At 39.1% G+C, this 24,974-nt stretch overlaps 1 protein-coding gene across 3 annotated transcripts in view; it reads right to left on the reverse strand.

The window, feature by feature from the left end:
- NQR (ARP protein (REF)) overlaps positions 1 to 24,974 on the reverse strand; it is a 297,015-nt gene that overhangs the window by 226,451 nt on the left and 45,590 nt on the right. For all 3 annotated transcript variants that reach the window (XM_089819174.1, XM_089819172.1, XM_089819173.1), the window contains exons 4-5: positions 13,468 to 13,573; positions 13,032 to 13,108 (exon numbers count right to left, since the gene is read on the reverse strand). In XM_089819174.1, coding sequence (XP_089675300.1) covers positions 13,032 to 13,108; positions 13,468 to 13,573 — 183 coding nt within the window. The remainder of the gene's footprint in view (positions 1 to 13,031; positions 13,109 to 13,467; positions 13,574 to 24,974) is intronic.

Here is a 24,974-nt window from a genome sequence, read left to right on the forward strand (position 1 = left end):
CTTCACAGTTTGGCATTCAAGTGTGCGTCATTGTGGTTTCCTTTGCATTTTTGTGCACTTGGCGTGCGGATGTCTTTGCAAGCTTCCTTTCTTTCCTTTTGCGTGTGTTGGGTAGGCTCTCAGTTTGTGCTCTTTCTCACTTCTAGCTGCATCATCCATGTGTTGTCAAGCCTCCTGCTCGACCTCGGCCCTCCTAGTGTTTTCTTTACAATGATTGGCTTTACTTATTCAATAACTCTTAGCCGACTGTGTGCAAGTGTCCCCTTCCAACGGCATGAACTAAGCCACTTAGTCCTCTTTGCATTGTCTGGTTGTTACTAATCATAGACATTCTCTAGCAAAACCATGTGCAAGTTTTATTTGTTGTCAATTATGGCAACCCAAATCCAGTTTCTATATTTTAACCGGTCTTGGTGCTACTTCATTGCTACATTTTCACTAGTTATGATGTTACCTTTCTACACTTATTTTCATGGATTCCAACGAGTTGGGGATGTCTTTGACACCCCTTCAAACCTACCAGCGCAAGAAGTGTGACCCAACTCACCTTCCCGAGCTTCTGAAATGCATGTCCTGCTTGGAATTCGAAAATCAGACTCTAAGGGAAATTGTGCAAGTTCTCTCTGGTAAACTGGCTGAATTGTCTATTATATACATTTCAGGGAAAACAAAAATTGTAGACCTTAAGAAACAAAACAGCTCAAACAAAGATCAAGCCCTTTGAATCTGCAATATCAAGGACCAACATGTAGAACTTGACATTAATCAGACCTCCCTACTATCTGAAACTGAGCAACAACTCAAATCTTAAGCCTTCATTTACAACAGCAACAGTCCCACTCTCCTCTTGTGTGTTGAGGAGTTGGTTTAGGCCATATTGGCAGATGAGAGCGTTACGCATGCATGGGAGCTCGATCTACATGTTCGTGGACTTCATCCTCCCTCTGTTGATCCTATCTCCACAAGCTACTCTTTCATCAGTGATCAGTTAAGCATTGCGGATATCATCCTAGACTGGGCTTGGATTCGTCATGACAACACCCTCTATCTCTGGTTCCTCTCTTTGGCCAACCATCTTTGCATTCTTATGGCAAGGAGGAAGTTAATCCTTCTTTCCACTAAGATTTTTTTGGATGAGGACCTTACTAAACCACATGTAGCAGAGTTGAAGCATTCATGTGGTCTAGTTGTGGAGGCTAGACACATTGGGAAGTAGTCGGTCATCGAGAATCTCATAGCAATTATTCAAGACTCCCCTCCGAGTTGGGAGTCAAGATAGGTTGTAAAGGCCAAATGATGGTCCACGCGACTGTTGGACATAAGTGATCTTCACTTTGACTCATTACATGTCAATTGTTGGAACGCCAACAATACCTTGTTTTCCTTAGACAGTCTCTTCTAGGATGCTATCGCTTCAACCGACATCCTCCTCATTACGGAGACCATGAGAGCCCTGTCTATCCTCTTCTTGGTGTTTACAGATACCAATCCCTGTCAACTTTCAGAAATAAGGTCAGGTTCTCTAATAGGGTTACCTCTTTGATCAGAAAAGAGTCTTTTCAAGGTGACTACAATGGTCCATTCTAATAGTTTGGCCAGATTCATGTGGATTTGCATTAGCTACACTACTATTTCACGTCATAGGGACATCTTTATTGCAGTTTGCTACTTTCTATCTACCTCTTCGTCCTATATTGTTAACATTACAAAGGGCGACGACCCTTACAAGGACTTACTTGAGCACATTAGTAGTTTCTCAGCCTTGGGTGACATCATTATTCTTGGTGACTTCAATGCATGAAGCAGACTTTCAAACCCCTCCCTCTATGATCGTGGTACTAACTCATTTTGTACTTCTGAGTCAAATTCGTCAACCTTAGGCTCATAGCATTCTTTCGAGGATTGTGAAGGACTGCTCATGAGATATATTCGTCATCTTCTCCAGCTCTGCAAGTCCTCGAACTTGGTGATCCTGAATAGGTTCTCCTATTTCCCAGGCTTCAGCTCTTTCATTTGTTGGCCTCGATGTAGGGCTGCAAGCACTGTGAACTAGGTCCTCTCTTGTGCCTCCTTTATTCTTCTCATGGGAAGCTTCATAATTTGATATAGTCGTCATCTTCTCCAACTCTACAAGTCCTCGAACTTGGTGATCCTGAATGGGTTCTCCTATTTCCCTGGCTTCAGCTCTTTCATTTGTTGGCCTCGATGTAGGGCTGCAAGCACTGTGAACTAGGTCCTCTCTTGTGCCTCCTTTATTCTTCTCATGGGAAGCTTCATAATTTCCCACCTCCCACTGGCAAATCATGCCCTCCTCAGCCTCACCCTTAGGATCTACCCCTCGTCAACCCCACCCTGTCGCGCCCTCCCTCTTGTGTTGCCCTCCACCTGCACACTTTTGCCAAACTTTATGCCAGAACTAAATACCATTCTATCCTAGAAGCTCGATCAATGTTAGTGTCGGGCTAGGCGTCTGGCTGGTTTTCAGGGTGACTTCCAAGCCATGGATCAGATTCTCACTTTGCAGACAATCATTAAAGAGGCTAGGCATCACTCTGTGAAAGCCTGTTATTGCTTTGTGGACTTTGGTAGAGCTTTTGACTCTGTACCCTGTATGGCTCTCTTTTAGAGACTCAAAGACATTAGGATCCTAGAGATCCTTTTTTCCATGATCATGAGACTTACAAGTGTGTGGAGGGTAGATTTAGAACTTGCCAGGGCTTCTTGGATCCTATTCAGAGCACTATTGGGGATAAGCGGGGGGAGAAAGGTTGCCCTCTCTCCACTACCCTTTTTGGAATTTACATTGACGAGCTCAAGATCTTCTTTTAGGATTTCTTGTGCCCCGAGGACAGTTGATACTTACACCAAGTCTTGGTCTCCATTTTGTTGTTTGTTGATGATATGGTTCATATTGCCTCCTCCCCAAGCAGTCTCCAACGTCTACTTGATGGTCTAGCATCCTTTTGCAACTTACGACAACTAGTTGTGAACTTGGGTAAAACCCAGGTTATGGTCTTCAACTGCTTGAAGACCTCCCATCTCCATTTTTATTTCCAAGGCGACGAGATCAAGATTGCTTCATCTTATACTTATGTAGCAATTATGTATCGTGGACCCTACTTTAGCATGAGACCTACCTACCGTGCATCCTCGAGTTAACAAGGAGCTTGGCTCCCTTGCTATTTTGGAGAGATAATGCTTTAGACACGATGTCCAAGAATTCTCTTTTGGACTACCTTGTCTCACCGATCATGGTCTATGGTTTTGTGGTCTGGGGGCCCTCCCTCTTGGAGTTGAATTGGACTTTTGTTGAGCAAGTACAAATCTTTCTTTTTCAATGCATCCTTAGATGTCATTGGTCCACCCCTCATAGTGTTATTTTGGCCAAGTTTGGCACTCATCCTTTCAGGCTCACAATCATCTTTGATCCAATTTTGTTCCTTCACCGTCTTTGGAGCTTCATTGATTCTTCAAAGGGATGTCCCAAATACTCTTACGTTGCCTACTGCTCCTCTGAGATGATTGTGAGCACTAATTCCACCTATAAAGCTTGTCATTGGTATGCATAGGCGACCGCCTTGCTAAGTTCTATAGGTATTGTTATGGATCCTCTTCCCCCATTCCAATTCTCTCTGGATGCCCCTACTCACCTCCTTCCCTCTCAGCAGAAGTTGAATGAGCATGTCAGACTCGATATCTATAGATAATATATCTGACTTGGAGGAACCCCACAGGGTACTCTGAACGAGGATGGCCTTTTATGCAGAGCACTTTATGGATCTTCAAGATGAGATTATTGTATGCCCCTCGTACCTTGCCCGTCGTTGGATTCATGCACTTTGTATCTCCTTGAGTTCTTTTAGAGTGATTTCCTATAGGCTACATATTCAGATAGATTACCATATCAATAGAGCTACCCAAATCTATCCTCTTTTCTCTTTGGGTGAGGTGAACACTTAGATGCCCTTTATTTTTCGATGCCCCATTTACTCTGAGTTCAAGAGGAGATTCTACTACTTGTTCCACAAGTGCAGATCGCTCACATCTTTCTTCAAATACACAAACCAACGATGCCTTTCTCTTTACCTCTAGGAGGCCACGTAACTTTGTGATCACACCCTACAATGCCAGTTCCCATCGAGACAAGTTTCAGATCAGCTTATCACCTCCTTCACGCTTGCATCTCCAACGAAAGGCTTGAAGAGGTCACTTGGCCTGCTTGACTCAAGACACATCAGGTCTATGAGGCCTCATAAGAGCTACTCTTGGTCACAACACCCTACCTCTAAGGCTTCTCTGAGATGGGTCGAGGCCAACCCTTGCCCCAAAACTTATTCAAGTAGTCATTCCTAAATGTAAACCCAAACCCTAATTGGGAATTACCAAGCAAATTAAGGTTGGTCTTAGCAAGGGGCATTACAGGTGCAGGGTTCTTATAAGCAAATCTTTTTGACTCCATGTTGTGTGTGTTTATTAAACAATACCTAGAGAGACACTAGGAAAAATGATTGGGTGAAGGCAACAGTGTCAATAGCTAGAGATGTGCAAATGTTCATTTGAAACCATCACACTTCTCTTGCATTGTTTGTAAAATTATTGAGGAAGGAATTCCTCAATGCCGTGAAGACTAGATTGCCAACTATTTTATTTTATTAGAGATGCTTAAGATCCTAGACGATCTACAATCCATGGTGGTCAATGCAGAGTGGGGTAGATGGTATGAGGCAAGCACACCAGAGGAAAGAAGGGTGAAACAAAATATTCTTGATGATGAATGGTGGTCCACAATGAGGTAAGAGAATTAGCATTGTAGATTTCATTATGATATTCATTTAATAATTTAATGATTAATACATGTTCATAAGTCCCAGCTTATATTCACTTGCATATGTATTTGTGTTGAATAACATGGATCGTTTCTGCAAATGTAATTATATTGCCATTGTTATAGATATGTTCCAAATGCAGATTTCAATCTCGTTTAAATATGACAGGAGAGACATGTCTCCAAGGTTTACACCCACATTTTTCTACTGAAATCATCAACAAACGACAAAAAATACCTAGTCCCAAGAACAGGAGTGGCCATAGGACCGCAGATGTCACCATGAACAAGTTGAAGTACCTAAGAAGCTCACCATGAATCGCCACTAGGGAAAGGTGTACAATGTTGCTTCACAACCTAGTATGCATCACAAACTCCAAGCTATTGAGTCTGAATCTCTGGCAATCCAAGAACAAGCTCATCCCAAGCAAGCTAAGAGAGATAATGCACATTTAAGTGCCCATATTGTTGATGCCAAAGTGTGCTAACAGAAGACCACCGCGTAGCCATAGCTAAGTCCCGAGAATCACCAAAATCAGTAAGTCGGAAAAACCATGATCCTCAAGACCTAATGCAACAGTAGACTGAGTTGCTCGATCAGTGATGGTACACTGATGTGAACTGAAGGTGACATCCAAGTGTGGAAAATGTCACATTAACTGACTAACTGTAGATTTAATTCCGTCCCTGGAACATAGTACACATCAAGGAAAATGAAGTTCCTCCAGTAGACTAAATCTGAATGTTGCCTTTGCCGCCAATGGTGTGCTCTTCACCACCAAAAATAACAGAATCTAAATAAGGCTAGTAGTCAGGAAACAAGTCTCTGCGGTGCGTGAAATGACGAGACGCACCTAAATCAATGTACCAAGCAGACGACTTCACATGATCTAAAGGTCTTTTAGCCATGAAGGCATCAAAAGCAAATTTTGTCTGCTTAGTGTGCTCTGCATTGTTCACTTTGGGTTGTGAACCTATTGCTTAGGTTGTACAGCTAAGCGTTTCTGACATTCAACCTTCATGTGACCAAACGTGTGGTAATAGTTGCATTGAATGTTCTTCCAAAAGCCGTCTGAAGTTGGAGCAAAAGACTTTTGTTGAGATGACTATTAAAATTTGCTTTATCCTTCTAAAAGAATTAAGCAAAAAAGGCTTGCTCTGTGGAGGTAGAGCTAAAACCGCTACCAAACTGTTGTTTCCACCGATCTTGCTAAAGCAAAAGTGTGCAGAGATTGGTGAACTTCAGATCAACACCAGAAGACATGATGTTGAGAGTCGATAAAATGCTTGTAGGACTTTGGTAAACTCCAAAGAGTGATAACCACAATGTCCTCTTCCTCCATCTTGCAACCAATGGCAAGCAACTGATCACGGATTTCCTGAATCCTATTCAAGTGTGATTGGAGCAACGTTCGCTCATCCATGATAATAGAAAACAAACTCTTCTTCAAGAAGAAAGCTCTTCTTTTGTCAGAAGTCTCATGAAGACCTTTGAGATGTGTCCATAACTCGGCAACTGTCTTGCCGGATGGAATTTGAGAAGGTTGATCATCAGCCACGGATAATTTGAGAAGCATTACCACCTCTTGATTATTCAAATCCCATGTATCCTAATCACTACCAGGACCAGTCAAACACTTCGTAACCCCCAAAACAATTTGATCGGTATTCCAATATTCAAAGATTGCTATGATCCACTACTTCCAAGTGCCATAATTTCGACCATTGAATTTTGAGTTGTGCTTGAGCAGAATGTTTATCAAAGATGTCATGACGCATTTTTCAATAAAAAAAAGTGAAAATCTGTAGAGGCACGTTCTTCGAGGCAAAAAATGGAAGACCCAAAAAAATTGAAGGATGACCCTGAAGAGAGCTCGAAAAACCCAGAAAGAATATGTTGTCAATTTCTAGATCTACTGGCTCAAAAATTGTGGCATGAAAATCGAGGCACCCAGAAAAAATGGATGACAACTTAGTTGAGCTCTTGAAAAACCCACCAAATGTCTGTAATCAGAAAAAAATTTCTAGGTCAAAAAATTAGGGTTTCAAAGAAAATCCTAGTCGACGGCTATGGAGGTCGAAGTTGCAGAGAAAATGGTCGATTGCTGGTAAAAAATACCCGAAAATGGACGATTTTGATATAGAGGGGCGAGTAGGCTGGATCAAACAAAAATGACACCAAGAAACCTCCAAGGACTACAAAAAACACGGCACCGAATATGTCTGCATAAAATGGCACAGGAGATCACGCAACGCGATTTTGCAGTCACATGAAGCTCCTTCAACGATGTTATAATGGACGCCTATGGTTTATAGAGAAAGCACTAACTTGAAGTCACGATTGTTATAGTAACAATGAAATCGCAAGTTGCAGATGTTTTTTCGGTCAAGAGCCAGAAACAAAACAATCACGATTTTGCAGAGATCCACAAACCCTAACTGAAACTAGGTATGATGAAGCAAGTTTCTAAGAATGAAAACCCTAGACGGGCTATTGATAAAAAATGTGAAAATTATTTCGAAAAATTTGAGCAAATAATTTCAAAAGAATTTATAAATTCAAAACATTTAAAGTATTGGCTCTGATACAATATTACGAAGTAATTGATAAAATACTTGCTTGTTATTAACAGAGACCAAGAGGTCATTATATACAAAAGAATGAAATGATGTTTCCTTAGGAAACGATCGTAAATAATAGAAAAATTCTATTCTAGATAAAAGAAAGCTAAAAAAGCTAACAGATAACTATAGGTAACTTAATATTAGAAACATTTTAATATTTACAATAGACTACAAATAGATTACAATTAACTAATAATAGACGTTTATCTATTATCATGATATTATTTGCGAATAATATTATGGATCTATTTATATTATAAGGTCACTGTGAAATATGTGCTGAATCAATTTCTTTCCCCTCTAAGGTGCAATCAGGAACACAAAAATAAAGAAAGAAACTTTAAGATATAATATATCAGGGTGAATGATATATTTTAGGATGCTAATGTTTATTTCAGAGTTAGGGATTAGAAAATATGATTTGAGGCAATCATTTTAAAGCCACTAAATTTTTATGATGAGGGACTTCTTTCTGCCGATGACATCAGGAGATTATTAAACTATTCTTAAATTAAAGTTGTCGTGCTGTCCACTTTGGCTGGCGATAATAATATTTGCACAAGTTACAGATTTAATAATTCACTTTGAGGGAACCTCTATGTGCGTAAATTTTATTGGAGGAACTAATTAAATGTTAAGTTGCTTCAAGAGATGTTTAAATTGATTTTACCAAAGTGAAAGTTACAACATAATGTGTGTGCTAAAAAAGTATATATATGGTGTGATTAATGTTTGTGAAAGGAAGACGTTAAGTTTGACCTTCAAGAAATCATTTCCGAACAAGCTATATCGGCACTATATCCTGGCGGCTCGCTGGAAATTTTTGCATTGAATATATATGGATATAGGTGATACTGGAGAATGGGAGAAGCTCTTTTGCACAGTGCAGAATATTGGTCAACATCTGCAGTAGAGTTGTTTGTGTGTAATAGCAGGTGTGCCATTACATTTTGAGCCATAATCATTAGTGACAAAAAGCATTTAGTTTCAATCTGGGAGTAGATGTTATCTGGGGGGTGCAGGAAAGTACATAAGTTGCTAGCAAGCAGAAGATTGGTTTGGACACGGCAGTTCATTGCAGCATTTAAGTCTTCATGTGCACTGGCACAACTGTGTTGTATCAACAAATTTTGTTGAGGATATAGAGTTGTTTTTGGGACTAGACCTAAGAAGGCATTCGAGTAAACTTCTGAAAGAAGAATGCAGTCAGGCAGAGACAGACTCATGGTAACCAAACTCACATCACCTGTTGTGCTCATACATGCTGAGCTGATTGCGAGGGTAGAAATATCTTCGATATCAAACTGCTAGAGACTGGCATGTTATTTTACATACCAATGTATATTTTCAATCTGGCTTATTGGATGGGAAAAATTTGCAATGTTAATGAGGAAAAATTGGCAGGAGCGGTTTGTATTTTACAGTAGGCTCGATATCTTCAATTGGCTCTGAATTTTCAGCAACAATCAAACTTTGGTTGGCTCGAACAATATAGTGGTCTTCGAACAAAGGTTTGGCTATTTGAAATTATTAAATACTCCACAAGCCTCACTTAAATACTCAGCTACCATAAGGATATGGGAAGCAGAAGATTTTAGGACTATAAGGATCTAATTTTTTTATGTTGGGGAGTGCTTCAAAGATAATCAGATTCCATACATTTTATGCAGATCATGGACTGAGTGCAAAAGAAGTCATTGAGATGGTCATCTTACAAATACAGATATACCCCTTGTAGCATGGGGAGTTGGTATACAGAAATCCAAGCCTGAGACTTCTGAGAGCAGTACAGATATAGGCTTCAGAATTGTTGAGGAACTTCCACATGATATGCCTACAGCTCATGCATGAGACCTTGAAAGCATAGAACGAGCAGATGTTAACCAGGAGTCTTAAAACTTTCTGAAATCTTGTAGTTTCAGCCATTATACTTTCAGTTGGGAAAACAACAGTAGCTAACCCCAGAAAGAAATCACAACACTCAAGATTCCTTCAACTGCTGTTATTTTGTGGGCATTAATATTCATATTTTAGTATAGCAAATTCATTGCAGAGATTGCTGCTACAGAATAATATCATGAATTATTGTGTGCAGATTATGAACTCCATTCTCTTCCAAATGTTGGAGTAAAACTCTGTAGTTAATGTCATATGTTTCTGAAAAATTGAATAAGCTTCAAAAGGCATCTCTCAACTAGTTGAAAAATGAAGTTAAAACCAATTGCATCTTTGCAAAAATGTCTAAATGATGAATAAATGTAAACTGTTTGATGAAATTGCTGAATACTAATGCATTGTGAAATTCAGCCATAGAGTCCCGGGATGGGCAAGATTCTTGTGACTGTTATAGGTTATAACAGATTTTGATGAAGCAGTAGGCCAAATCACAAGGCAGATTTACCTTGAGAATAGGTGTTCTTTCGGTGATACCAAAAAACAATGGAAATTCTGAAAAACGGAGTATTCTCAAGGGAATTCAATAACACCTTTATTGGTGATCAGCTAAGAGACCTGCGAAAAGAAACCGAGCTTGGAAATGGATTGTACATCATGGGATGGTAATTGGAGTCTGTGGATTGTGTCCTTCCAAAATTGGAAAAATTGGATTCATGTTTAACCAAGATAGACGAGTCTGATTAGAAGGTGTTGAATTGGGCTTTGCAGCCGTCGGTGATTGCCTTATTCCAACAGAAGCTGATGAAGCATCCGAGAGACGATGTGAGATTAATCGTCATTGCGTGCCTTAGCGAAATTATCAGTATCAGAGCACCAGTTACACCTTATAATGACAATGTACTAAGAAGGGTATTACAGCTGATTGTGGACAGCCCAGGTGGGCTACATGACGACACGGATCCTAGTCATGGTAAGATCCTAGTCATGGTAAGAAGGTAAAGATTCTAGAACCAATGGCAAGACCCAGATTTTTCATTCCCATGTTGGACCTTGGTTGTGAAAAGATGACTCGGCAACTGTTTTAAAGTCTGTAATATTCTGCACTTAATTTTTTCTCAGAAACACTGAATGTTTAGTATTTGGCATTAAATCAAACAGTTCATAAGCAGTCTGAATATGCTCTGATACAACTATAACAAACTTTGCTTAATCTGCTCAGAAAAATTAACATTTATGCTGATGGAATTTTTGTCAAACAGTTGTGCAATAAACTTGTCTAATTCCAACCACAGAGTTAGGTATGGAAACTGGGACATATCATCAAACAATTGTTATACAAGTACCAAATACTTCATGTACCAAGGTTTTCAAAGACTTCCAAAGCATTGATAAGTTTATATGTTAAGGGTTGAATTGAACAGTAGACAGTTATGGAAAACCAAATAAAGATTCAGACTGAAATTGAATGTCAGATTTAAACTCAGTCCATTAAACAGTGAACAAAATAAAATCACCCCTTGCTCAGAATATAATCCCAACAATACAAATGGAAAGTCTAGAAGTGCAGGAAAACGAGAATAACAGACCTGCTTGTACTGGATGCTTCCTCTGGTTTGGTTGGTTCTAAATTTAAATGCTGCACACACCCAACCACGTTGCCAGCCCTGTCCTGACTGTTCTCTTTATGCGAAACAAGGTGGAAAGGTTGCCGCTGAAGAAATGTTTATCTCCAACCAAATCCTGTGCTAGTACCCACTGTCCTTCGCGTTATTCTGCCGGCCGACTAAGGTAAGACCAAATGCGAATGACTTCTGACCCACCTGAACTAGAACTGATGCCCTCGCGACTTCTTACTTCCTGTCCTGTGGCTTCCTGAGACGCATTAGAAATGCCGCTAGTGAAGGTTTCATGGCTGCTAGACTATCTTAACTCCACGTCAAAGCCCATACGTGAAACTGGTGCTATTAAAACCCACGCCCAAAACACTGAAATTCCACACGCTGAACTAGCTAACTGAAAGTTGTGAGGAAGGTAAGACGTTTAACCTGAGTGCTTATGCAGATGTGAAAACTTCCCACAACACTGATATTAACCAACTGAACTTCTGAAACTCTGATATAGATTTTAATTAAGAAGTCTGGGGCTACGTCCACCTTCTAATTCCCAAGGGTTTTCGTCCTCGAAATATCTCAGTCACACTTAAGCAACCAATACTCCAAATGGTAAATTCATAAAATTCTTGTATGTTGTAAATCCCAATGCAACTCCCTTTTTATAACCTCGAATTTTGTCCCAAACACTACGTAGAAGGAATGTGGGATTAAACACATTTTTGTCCTGTAGTCACTTTATAAAGTAAATGACTTAATAATCATAAAGTAACTTTAATAAAATACTGGAATATATGAAATAACCCTCCGATGTGACTGGTAGACATCTTATTAATTCATACCGTTAATCTATCCGGATGTGGAGATAGATTAATCCTGTCGCCAGGTACGAGAATTGAAAAGGGGACATGACAAAGTCTCTTACAAGAATTTAGGAATTATAGACAGCCGCCAATCATCTACAAGCAGTGCGTAGGGTTTAGAGGGCTTTGCAAATAGTTCAGAGATGTCACTTAGCAAATTCAAGGTAGAGCAATTTGATGCCAGGTTCCTAATTAGCTGCAATTTAATTTTAGAATTTAATAAATAATTTCTTGTATTTTATTTGGTTTCTCTCAACAATGAAAGCATATGGTTCGATGCTTTGGAAATTAGTTTCATAATTTCCTTTTTATGCAAAGTTATTATCTTGCTTGGCAACATTTTTTTTTCAATTCAAGGAAATGCTTATTTATTTCAAAAATCAGTTATATATCTAATTAGTAGTCTAGCAGAGTTAGAACCTGGAGAGAGTTCTTACAGAAGGGACTGTCAGCCCAAACAACATCAATAGATGGGGGCAATTGGAACAAAAAAACCTACAAAATCCCAAAAAAGTAGAAAAAACATAAAACTCCTAAAAAATTCAGAATTTTCTTCATTTGTGGGTCAAAGTCAAAATTGAAACATAGGAATCAGAATACATAGAAAACCAATTTGCAAGTTGGCCTTTACAAAAATCATCTTGCATGGATCTGTAGAAAGGATATTTCACAAAATGTCAAGGTTATATGAGAGGCCAATGCTTTCTCTACTTTAAGTTAAGAGCAGTGGCAAAATGCAAGGCATATAGCAGCACAAGATATAATTATGTATCTAATCATACAACACACTAATAATTGTAGTTTATGACCATATGACATGATTATGTGTATTGAAATTTTTATGAATGAAAAACTATTTATCAATTCTCTAAATTCAGTTTTATGCATATTTTTTAAGATTATTTAATAAATATTTGCTTTTCTATTGTTCAGAAATTTTTCCAGTTTATACTTTTTTTTTGCTGAATCAAATCTTAGACCTTTCAAATCTGAGTTTTTTACCTATGAACTGCAGAACTCATTTAATAGGAAAGGTGAAAAAAGAAAATTATGATACCAAATAAATAACACTCTGTAGTAGAAGAGAAAAACAAAACTACCTAAAGAAAAACGTTCCATACTGAAGGATTAAAAGCATAACTGAAGAGTCCATATATATTTCACATGTTATGAAAGTAACCAACATTCATCAATTGGAGCAAACAGGCTCACCTCTGGACACAAAACATTCACACGGATTCCTTTGCGTTTGAAATTAGCAAGTGACCTTGTAAACAAAACCACGCCACCTACAAGATAGAAACATTTACCACTAAATCTAAGACAACAATTTGGCTTAATTGATAGCAATGGATATGAGCATGGACTTCAGATGTACATAAAGAGGAAAACTGCTCAAGCCTTATTTATAAAAGTTAAGGTAGCACTGTGGGAGCAAAAGAATCTGATTAGAATAAAGGTCTTATTAACTTTTTTTTTAAAGTTCCAAGTATCACCTTTAGTACATACTTCCAACAGGAGTATACAGATTCTCTGAGATTGTCATTAGTAAGACATTTATCCCAGCAACTGCACATTTCTAGTTATGTAGCATATATATTTATCATTGTGATATATAAGAAAACAAGCATTTGAAGACATTAGAAACCTTTCGAAGCTGCATATGTAGCCATGTTGTAAGCTGGATAAAGCCCTGATGCAGATCCAATGTTCAGAATTGTTCCTTTGTAACCTCCTGCTTCCATAATTTGAATCTGCAGAGACAAAATTTTATGAATTATATGATACTAAACTGCAACTTTCATTTAACTGTACAATTATAAAATTAGATTTACAGTTGCAGATATAGAGAACTCATCCAAGAAAATCTGGGATAACATAAACAAATTGTTTGGAGCAAAAAGTGGTTAATGTAAAGTTTTATCAAAAGCTTCAGCTATGCAGATGTGAGATGGCTAACAAAGTCACTAAACCAACCCACATAAGAAATCTAAGATTTCTCATTAGACAACTATTACAATCAATGCATAAGGATGCCAAAGTCATTTTTATACAATTTGTCTTCTAAATTCAGCAGCATTGTTGGCTAAACGTTTTGTAAGTCACTAAGACTAAACCTTACTGTAATGTCCCCATTTTTGTCAGTATCAAAGTTTCATGGATTAGCCTATTAATGTGATCCTCGTAGGCTAATTATTGTGGATAGAGAGTCTTCTAAGGCAGTGGCTTGACTTGGGAGTGTCTTATCTTCTCCACAATTCGGTAAGCTACAGGTTGGTCTTCATTTGGCTCAGATTGGACTTCATTTGGGCTTAGTTTTGTGTACTAACTATTTGTGGTAAGTTGGTGTTGATCGAGATGGACCCTTTCTATTTTTGGAAAGTGCATTTGGTCACATGGAGAAATAATAGGTATTACTCCTATTATAGACAGCATATTTAAATAATGAGTATTTTTGGAGTTATTATATTTTTAGTGGCCAAGTTATTATTAAATAATTAAATGGCTTATTATAAAGTTATAATTTAACTTTATATTTTTACTTAAGTTGAAGATTGAGTTATCAGTGGAAAGAGTCATTTATTAATTAGTTAAGCCAAGTCAAGTGAGAGAATCTAATGGAAGCTTCTAATTAATGTTGTGTGGTGAAGCTTCCTAAGTGAAGTTACATTTTGGCAACAAAGGGGAATCTGGAGGTTATAAATACAAGCTCATTTGTTGACAAAAGCACGCTTGAATATTTATTTGCCTTTGTTGCCTTTGTGGGTTTTCTAAGGTTCCGATTTTCAAATCCCTTGCTAAGGTAGAAGAATTTGATTTGAGATTTTTGCACCATTGCTGAAGTACAGTGAAGATTGGTTTCTTGTGAATTATGAGATTTTCATGGTGACTTCTCGTACTGTATTTCCTGTGGCTGAGGAGCAATTGTTGGTTGGAATAATTCAGTGTCTTCTCTTACCATATTGACTATGGTTGAGAGGGCAATTCTATCTTGAAGAGTTTGGTAATTTATATCTCTGATTTCTGGTAATTTGTAATTTGGATTTCTCATGCTGGCCATTTGTGGTTTTGCTGGTGATAAAATCTTTATGTGATTGCAAGTGGGAATTGTCTAAAGCATGCTAAGCTAATGAATAAATTCAGAATTTATTGTGAGCCATTTGTTGTTTCAGATTTAAATGTGCATATTCACATGGCAGATTTATATACTAGTGCCTGATATTTATTTGAGCAATGTATAAGGCTAAGCTTAACTGAATTTGTGAACAACTATTGCATTTTCCAATACCGTGTTTGGAATTTTGAATACCATATATTCAATGATAATTGGGTTGTCTGCCAAGTGTTTGTTGAAATGTCAAATGTATAGAAGCATAACAGAAGAGGGTTATTACACTTACAAAATTGTAACTTTAGGCAATGATTTAGTGAGATAAATCTCTACTCTCAGCAATAGGGGAGGGTCCCTTCTTACCATAGGTGGCTTCAATAGAGGCTTAACTGAGTTTACAAAATGGGTTTTCTCTTTATCAATTCCTCTTTTTTCAAGAATGATATGCAAAAAGCAACAAGTTCAAACTTAACAAAAAGAATCTACTACTACAGTACTATTGGTGGGTCAGTGGCTGACTTAAGAACAACTCCTAAAACAGCAGTTATAAGTATATTTGGTAGAACAAGGGCCCAAAGTCTCTTGTGATTAATTTAATTTGAGAAATAACCAAAATAAGAGCAAGGCGCAAAGTCTCTTACTGATTATCTGAAAATCGAAATAAAATACTCAAAGTTGAGCTCAAAGTCTTTAACTCTCAATAATTGCACCCACCATTTAACTATCGCAATGTCTTTCCTTGAAGCACAAAATCTTCAAGAAATTAAACTGAATGTTCAAATAATTCACACGAGAGAAGCTAGTAAATGAACTCAAGAATGATTAACTGATGCAAGATAAGAAAACATTACTCAATCTCAAGACTTGCAACACAAAGTTTGGAAAATCTTGCTTCCTTTATTCAGTTCTGAAAAGTGTACTATCAAACACAGTTTTCAAAATACAAGATTTCCAAGCATGGCTTCCTTGCCTGAAACAAAAGATGGATCATATATAATGAGCTCTCTCCATTATATAGGGAAAGGGAGAGAGAAAAGAGGAACCCTCAACAACAAACTATGACTTATTCAATGTTCCAATGCCTAATGCACTTGCAACCTGATTGCATGAAGTGACTATACAGTCATATATTTTCCTGTATTTACTAAGCTTTTTGCTTCTACATGCAATCTGTCAGAAAAAACTACACCTATTCTAGAAAGAACGGAAAATAAGTGTCTAAGATATTTGAAAGATGTCTTCACCGAGTATCAATGAGTTTCCTAAGCTTCTGCAGAGACTCATATAGCTATAGCAGCTAGTTCATTAGTATGATGTTCAATAATGATCATGTTTTGAAGTGTGCTTCCACCTTCTAAAATAACACTGTTGCATTCTCTCAGATTATTCTGCAAAGTACCCAATGAAGACTTCCAGCTTGCCAGTGTGTCTGTAATGCTGAAATTGAAGTCATCCGCCTCAAGCCGATGAACAGTTTCTGTGAACTTGGTTAGAATGTCTTCTTCATTGACTAACTCACCATTTTCAGCAGTGATTTTACATGACAATTCTTGAAAACATTTACTGATAATGCTCTCTTGGCTATTACCTTGTTCTATTGTCGCTTTGATCTCAAGCACCAGCCCTTGCATGACTTGTTCCTTGTTAAGCATTAGATGTAAAGAATCATAGTGCAACTTTATAGAAGAGACGACTTCATATTCACACAAGACAAGGAGGTCAACCTCGGTGATCCTTCTCCAAACTTTTAAATCTCCATCCAATATACTGGTTTCATGATTGAATGACAAGAGAAGCTCCTCATTTAGTGCAGTTGTTGTATTTCATCTATGCTTCAGCACTCAGTACACATCTCAAATCACCTACACACCTTGTGATTCTATGTGGCTGCTCCATTCATCCAAGTTCTTTGCCTTAAGTTCCACCCATACAACATGCTCAAAAGAAACAAGATCGGCTGACAAAGAAGAGTTCTTCATCTTTTCTATGGTATCCAGAAGTTGTGTGTTCTCCCACTTGTTCTTCATTTCCCACAGTTTATCATTCTTTTGTGTGAGCATGTTGAGCACATCATGTACATCTTGTTGACAACTCAGACATAATTGTTTTCCAAGTTCAATTCTAGTGAACTTGTAATTTGTGGATTGCATCTCCTCCATAGATTTGTCAACTAGAGGCTCAGCTGCCTCAGCATACTTGACTTCATCATTCCCTACCACAACCCTCAAAACTGCTTTTTCTTTTTTTTCTCTTTGGGCCTTGGGTCTAGAAACTTGTTTGAAGTCAAAGTCTTCAGGTGAGATTTCTTCCTTCTTCCTCTTTTGTGTTATTGCACTTAGCCATGGAGGCAAAGAGAAGGAAGATGAACCTACTTGTGCAATTGTGATCACAATGGGAGGAGTCTTCATCTAAATGGCCACAGGAGTAGGACTGCTATGAGCGACTTGAGCTAAGAACTGCTCAAATTGTGATGGGGTAGTGTCCAGCAACACCATGGAAGGAACCAACATAAAGGGAATAGTCAAGGAGTATGCATCAAATACTCTCATAACTTTTGTACAGATCCTCTAACATGATTACAAGAGCAACTGAGGAGATGAGCAAAGTTAGTGTTATCATGGCTGAGTCCACCAGAAGTGTCTGTTCTATGGAGAATGCATCCATAGTTGTGTCCTAAAGTGAATCGGGTGACTCATCTGACACAGGCGCAAAGTCAAGAAGTGTTGTTCCAACTGATGCATCCACAAGAGGAGTCATTGTAGGAATAGACTTTGTAGGTTTCGGTGGCATCTCATCATCAATGGAATCAATTTGGATCTTCTGAGGTTTCATGGTCTTCACCTCAAAGACCCTTCTGTAGCCTTACCTCCTTTGATAGTAAGTTTTGGAATGGATAAAGCTAGAGGCTCTGAGGATGAGGCTGGTGTACCATCCTTACCCTTGCCATTAACTTCCAACCTTAAACCAATCAAACCAGCAGAATTAAAGTCTTTGCTTGGCTAGATCTTGATACATTTAAGGCCTCTTCGTTTTAACCAAATTTTGGTATTGGTAAGGATTGATTGAAACCAATCTCAAATAGACGTACTTTCCTTGGATGACCAAGTAGGTGGAAGAATGGGCGAGCTTTTGACATTATGTCTTGTGTAATCCATATCAAGGATTCTACCATCTTCAACCCCAACAGGGATTTCTGCAAGCTTGAAGCCAATTATTTGCTTAATGGTTAGCCTGTAATAGTCCAACCTTCAAATGTCTATATCAGTATGCAAATCAATCCACAGGTCCTCGAGAGGATGTGCATGTGTGTACTACCTCCTCATCTTGTCATTGAGACCTCTCCAATCAAAACGACTGTTGGCCATGAACTTCTTCAAGGTGACCCTTTGGAGTTCAAACTCCATGTTTTTTTGCCTTGGGCACTGTGTCCAAAGAGTTCCACCAATCCTTGATGAATTTCGTGAGGAAATCCCCACTCTTGGTCTATGCAATGTGGATCGGTATGCTTGTACTCTCATGAGTTGTCTCGCCCATAGTTGGAAAACTCGCCAAATCCAAAAACTCGCCGAGCCCCCCAAAAGTTTAATCGGGAAAAACTCGGCCATTTAAAAAAAAAACTCGGGAAAACTCGGAAACCTAAAAAAACGGCTAAAATTTAATTCAAAATACATTTTTTTGCAAATTTCAATGAGAAGATGCATCTAATGAGTTCATTATAGAGAACACAAAAGAAAGAAGCAGGAGTTTAGATATATATAAATGCATAGTGGGTACAAAATCACATTCTGATTCTGAATGCTGATGGCGGGAAACATAATAGTAAATAATTTGTGTCAAATTAGAAGTAAAAACATCATTACAATCACATTTTCCTCTTCCTAGCTCTACTAGCATATTGTAACTCTCTATCTTACATAATATATATAGGCTTTTTGCCTTTTGTTTTTAACAAAAAAAAAAATTTTAAAAAAAAAAAACAATTTTTTTCTGAAAAACTCGCCGATTTTTTGCAAAAACTCGGCGATTTTTTCTTGCGATTAAATTTGGGAAAAACTCGCCAGTCCCAAAAACTCGGCGATTAGTAGAAACTCGCCGATTATTCGGCGATTATGCCAACTCTGGTCTCGCCAACTCCATCAATATGATCTTGTTGGTAGGATACCATGGCAATATATATCATTCACCTCTTAAATACCCAACTCACAGATATGTGAAGTTGGGGAACTACAAGAACAGGCAACCATACTCATTCACTTTATTCCATGCTTCATTGGATATAAGCTTCCTCAAAAGCTCCTTGTCAAATAAGCACATATAATGCTCATAAAGAGCATCTTGTACTCTCTTATAATATATATAGCTGGCTCTCAAAGGCAATTGATTATAGTACTCCCAGACAAGCACAAGTGTCATTTCTCCCTCAGTGGAAAGACAAAAAAAAAGATCCTAGGGAAGTAGCAATGTACACCAAATAGGAGCACATATAGAATGTCTCAATGGTAGAGACCTAGGATAATTGCTCATAGAGTGTAATATCCCTAACAGATTATAACTTCTTCAAATACCAAAATCTGCTCTAGTTCAGTTGTTCAACATTTTGTCATACACTTTTCAAGCGAGCTCTCATACCACTGTAATGGCCCTTGCCAATAGGCTACAAATAACCACTAATACTGAACTGTGAAATTTCATCAAACACTTGACATGCAAACTAAATACACTGCTGAAAGTAAAATGCTGAATAAAGGAAATTGTTATGCAACAAATCTACTCAAATAGCTGATATAAAATAGTGCCAATATATTTATTCAATGATAACCAAATGCTTTTACATATACGATTTTCAACTCAAAGCAATACAACATGGCACATTATAAACAAACCCTCACTTGCTGAATGCAACTGAGAATTTCTTGCAACTACAAACTGAAATGAAAGAACCTGGATTGAACAATGTTGGAGACTGAATGCCGAAGACGAAATGATGAAAATGCAACTCCAACCTGCCCTCAAACTTGCTGACCGTACGACCTGTAGGTACAGCCATAAATGTACGAACTGGTACGACACCTGGCAAAAATAAATGCTAGGCTGAAAGGTGCCGAAAATGCTATGGAAATAATCGCCAGGCTCCAAGGAAAATTCTCCCAGAAAATAAAAATCAAACTCCCAGCCAACAGTGAGATATGAGCAAAAATGTATGTCCAGGCTGAAAATCGAACCCTGCTGGAAATGTCTAAATGAGCCCAACTTGAAGTAGCCGAATACCACTTCCAAAGTGCAACCCTTCAAAGGATATTTCATCTCCTCAGTTATGCAAATCCTTAGGAGACTTCGTTCCTAATGATCAAATGACAATCTGCACACCAAGATGGTGCCACAAATGCTCAAACAGAAAAATAGTGTAAACTCAAGTCATAGGATGTCCAAATGAGAGGCCAAGCACTCTAGTTATTCACTTTCCTAAGAAGCTACTAAGAACTTCTAGAAGTATCCATAAAATATTCTTATGAAATTCTTGTATAATGCACTTTTATATAAAAATTAACTTTATAAAATAAAAAGTGCAACTCAACTCAAAATTATTATATTTTGGCCCCACATAACACATAAAATAAAAATATGATAAACCCCATCTCTCCAAGAGCAAATAAGACCATCCAATCCCCAAATAATCATCAGAATGACTCTCTCACCAAAATCATCTACCTACAAAAGTCCACGATAGGAAAATTCACTGAAAAATAACATGTCACTAAAAAGGGGACATGACAGTCCGCCCCTCCTGAAATTGCTTGCCCTCAAGCAATCTCAAAGCGAGATGTTGCAAAATATCTTCTCCCTCCCATGTGGCATCCTCCTCAGGTAAATCTATCCACTTCCCCAAGTACTCTCTGATAGTCCTCCTACAGAGCTGTCTCTTTCTGTTGTCAATGATGTACTCAAGAACAAGAACCAATTTCCCCTCATCATCCAATGGAGGAAGAACTGCTGAAGGCACAACATGCTGACCCAACGCCTTCTTGAGCCGTGACACATGGCAAACATTGTACACCCTGTTGTCTGTTGGAAGCTCAAGCTCATAAGCCATCTCACCTATCTGCCTAATAATCTTGAAAGGGCCATAGCATCTAGGCTTCAGCTTCTCTGACCCCCTCTTCTTGAGAGTAGACTGTCGGTAAGGCTGCAGCATGAGGTAAACCATGTCACCAACCTCAAAACTCCTCTCTGTCCTCTTTTAGTTTGCATACTGCTTATGTTGATTCTGAGCTCTGGCAATATTATCTCTGAGAGTATCAATAATGTCCTTACCCTCCTGAAGCAAATCCCCAACACGAGGAACTCTAACATCACTCATAAGAAAATCAACAAAGCTCGGTGTATTATAGCCATATAGTGCTCTAAAAGGAGTCATCTGAATAGACATGTGATAGGTAGTATTATAGCAATACTCACATAAAATGCTTTCTCCTGACCAGCCATGTAGTTCCTCAAATATCCCTCCACCCACTTATTTACTATCTCTGTTTGCCCATCACTCTGCAGATGGTAACTGGTGCTAGGTGTGAGCTCAATGCCACATAAACAGAACACCTCCTGCCAAAAATGACTCAAGAACCTATTGTCCCTGTCACTCACTATGCTCTGGGGTATCCCATGTAGTCTGAAAATCTCCCTGAAAAAGACTTCAGCTACCTGCACAGTCGTGTTAGTAGTAATGGGAAGGAAGTGTGCATACTTCGTCAACCTGTCTGCCACCACATAGATGCAATCTCGCCCTTGGGCCTTAGGCAAGCCCGTAATGAAATCCATGAATATGCACTCCCACTTCCTGTCAGGGATGGGAAGTGGTTGTAGGAGTCCTGCTGGAAAGGTGTGCTCTTGTTGGTTCTGTTGGCAAATAGGGCACTCTCTAACATACTGCAACACATCTGCCTTGAGCCCCTTCCATGTGAATCGCTCGCATACCTGTCTGTACGTTTTGAAGTATCCAGGATGTCCAGCTGTAGGTGAGTCATTAAGTGTTCTCATAACAATACGCTTCACCCTCGATCTTGGGACTAAGAATATCCTGTTCTTTTAGGTAATCAAATCATCCACAAGTGTATACCTAGTATCAACAACTGTCCCATCAACAATCCCAGATGCCCATGAATCTCTAGCATACTTAGCAATGATCAAGTGCCTCCAATCTTCTGATGTCTGAATCATTGCACTTAGATGTGGTCTACGTGACAATGCATCTGCTACCACATTTTGAGTCCCTTTCACATAGGAGATGTCAAAATCATAAGCCTACAGTTTACTAACCCACTTTTGTTGCCTGTCATTGAGATCTCTTTGTCCAAGGAAATGTCTCAAACTATTGTGATCAGTTTTAATGCAAAACTTACCACCCACTAGTTAGTGCCTGAATTTAGCCAATGCATGCATAATAGCCAACACCTCCTTGTCATACATACTAAATGATCTCTTTAGCCCACAGAGCTTCCTACTCTCAAATGCAATGGGGTGCTTGTCCTGCATCAGAACAGCACCAATACCCTCTCCAGATGCATCACACTGAAGCTCAAACGGCTTCGAAAAGTCAGGTAATGCTAACACAGGGCATGTAGTCATGATCTCCTTGAATCTCTCAAAGCAAGCTTGTGCCTCAAGTGTCCAAACGAAGGCTCCCTTCTTCAGCAAATTTGTCATAGGAGTTGCATGGCGTAAATACCCACTAACAAATCTATAGTAGAAACCACACAACCCAAGAAACCCTCTCAACAGTGTCAGGTTCTCTGGAGTAGGCCAATCCACAATAGCACAAATCTTATCAGGATCCATCCTTACTCCCTCTACACTAATGATGTGACCCAAATACAATAGCTTTGTCATGCCCAAATCACATTTGGACTCCTTAGCGTACAAGGACTCCAATTGCAGGATCCCCAAAACTATCTCCAAGTGCTCCATGTGCTCCTGCCAAGTCCGATTGTAAATCAGAAAATCATCAAAGAAGACTAACACATACTTCCTCAACTGGTGACGGAAGACCTTGTTCATGGTGGACTAAAGAGTAGCTAGCACACTGGTCAGCCCTAATGGCATGACCACAAACTCAAAATGCCCACAATGACATCTGAAGACAGTCTTCTCAATATCTTTCTCTCTAACTCTGATCTGATGGTAGCCAGATCTTAAATCAATCTTCGTGAAGTAACATGCACCGTGAAGCTCATCAATCAACTCATCAATCCGTGGAATGGGGTTTCTGTTCTTGATTGTCCTTTTGTTCAATACCCTATAATCAATGCACATCCTTAATGTACCATCCTTTTTCTTCACCAACACAACCGAAGAAGCAAAAGTAGACTTGCTAAGCCTGATGTGACCCATCGCAAGAAGCTCCTTGATGGTTTTCTCGATCTCATCCTTGAACCTCTTAGGATGCCTGTATGGTGTAATCATCACCGGTGTAGCACCCTCCTCCAACTCAATGATGTGCTCAATACCTCTATCTGGTGGTCTGCTAGGTGGAATGTCACTGAAGACTCTATCATACTTCACTCTCAACCTCTATATGTCTGGGTGATACTCTGTCTTATGTTGTACCTCCTGTGTAGGTACGGCTGCCCACTCAATGTCATCATGTCTGGTTAACCTCTTCAGCCATCTGAAGGAAATAGTCCAGATGTCTCCATTCCTAATGGCTCTCAAAATGTGTTGCTTCCCATCCTCTTCAAACTTAATCTTCATGTCCTTCAATCTTAAGGTGACCTCTTCCAATGAGCACAACCACTCCATCCCAAGAACAATATCCAAATCACCCATGTTGACAACATGGTAGTCCGCCTTGAACTCATAGTTGTTCAGGCGTAAGGGCAAATTTCTTACCATCTTGTTACACTTAAGAGTGTAACCATCAGCAAGTTGTACTCGTAGTCCCTCAAACTCCTCAGTCATAATTCCACGATGTTTAACAAAACGTGCATCAACGAAATTGTGTGTAGCACCTGTATCAACCAAAGTAATAACTCTTTGCCCTAGTAGAACACCACGCAGTCTAAAAGATCCTTCCTATTGAATGCCAGACAAGCGTGCCTCTTGAAAGTGCAACTCGGCCTCCTCCTTAGTCTCTGGAGCTTCTGCTTCTGCCTCAAGCTCTGCATCACTATGATCAACCTCACGTCCAGAATTATCAAAATCTGAACCCTCGTAGTAAGCCCACATAACCCTATTGGCCTTCCCCTTAGGCCTCATAGGACAATCATGATCTCTATCGTAGGGACCCTTGCAGTAAAAACATAGCTTCTTCCTACGCAAGTCATTCAGTGTCTCCATATCCAAAGGTGCAGTAGACTTACCCTTGGTGTCACCTTTTTTGCCCTTGTTTTTATCAAACTTCTTATTGTCCTTGAATGAAGAAGTGCTACTGGAGGTGAACCTGTTGGAGGGTGTTGTGAGCTCCATGCTCCATGCCTTCCTCATAGCCTCCTATAATGAAGGGGGATCGAATGCCTTGATCCACCCCTTTAGAGGTTCAGAGAACCCCTATGTGAATAGTATAACCAACCTCCTCTCCGACACATCCTACACCATCACTAGTAATCTCTGAAACTCACTAATGTAGACCTCCAAACTGTCTATTTGTCTCAGCTGTGCAAGATCACGGAAGAAGACCTCTAGGTCTTTCTTATCAAAGTGCTCTACCAACCTATCCACAAAATCCTAATAGGATGTCACCTGATTATGTTGCAATGTGACCATACCATGTGACCACCAATCGTGTGTTGCACCCTCTAAATGCAAAGTGGCATACCTGATAGCATCCGTCTCTGACATAGGCCTCAATGCTAGGAATGTAGCTAACTTATGGATCCAGGCTTGTGCTGTCATCTGTCCACTGCCGTCAAAAGACGGTAAAGTGAGATTGTTAGCAGCTCGCTGCAATTCACTATCCTGACCTCCTCTAGGCCTCCAATTCTGCCTGCTACTCCTCATGTGCTCTCTTCTCTGACTTAGGTAGCAATCAAAATTTAGCAACTCACGAACATGTG

The sequence above is a fragment of the Cupressus sempervirens genome, chromosome 3 (assembly GCF_028749045.1).
Source record: "Cupressus sempervirens isolate cs-2001-9-10 chromosome 3, ASM2874904v1, whole genome shotgun sequence".
Lineage (NCBI taxonomy): Eukaryota > Viridiplantae > Streptophyta > Pinopsida > Cupressales > Cupressaceae > Cupressus > Cupressus sempervirens.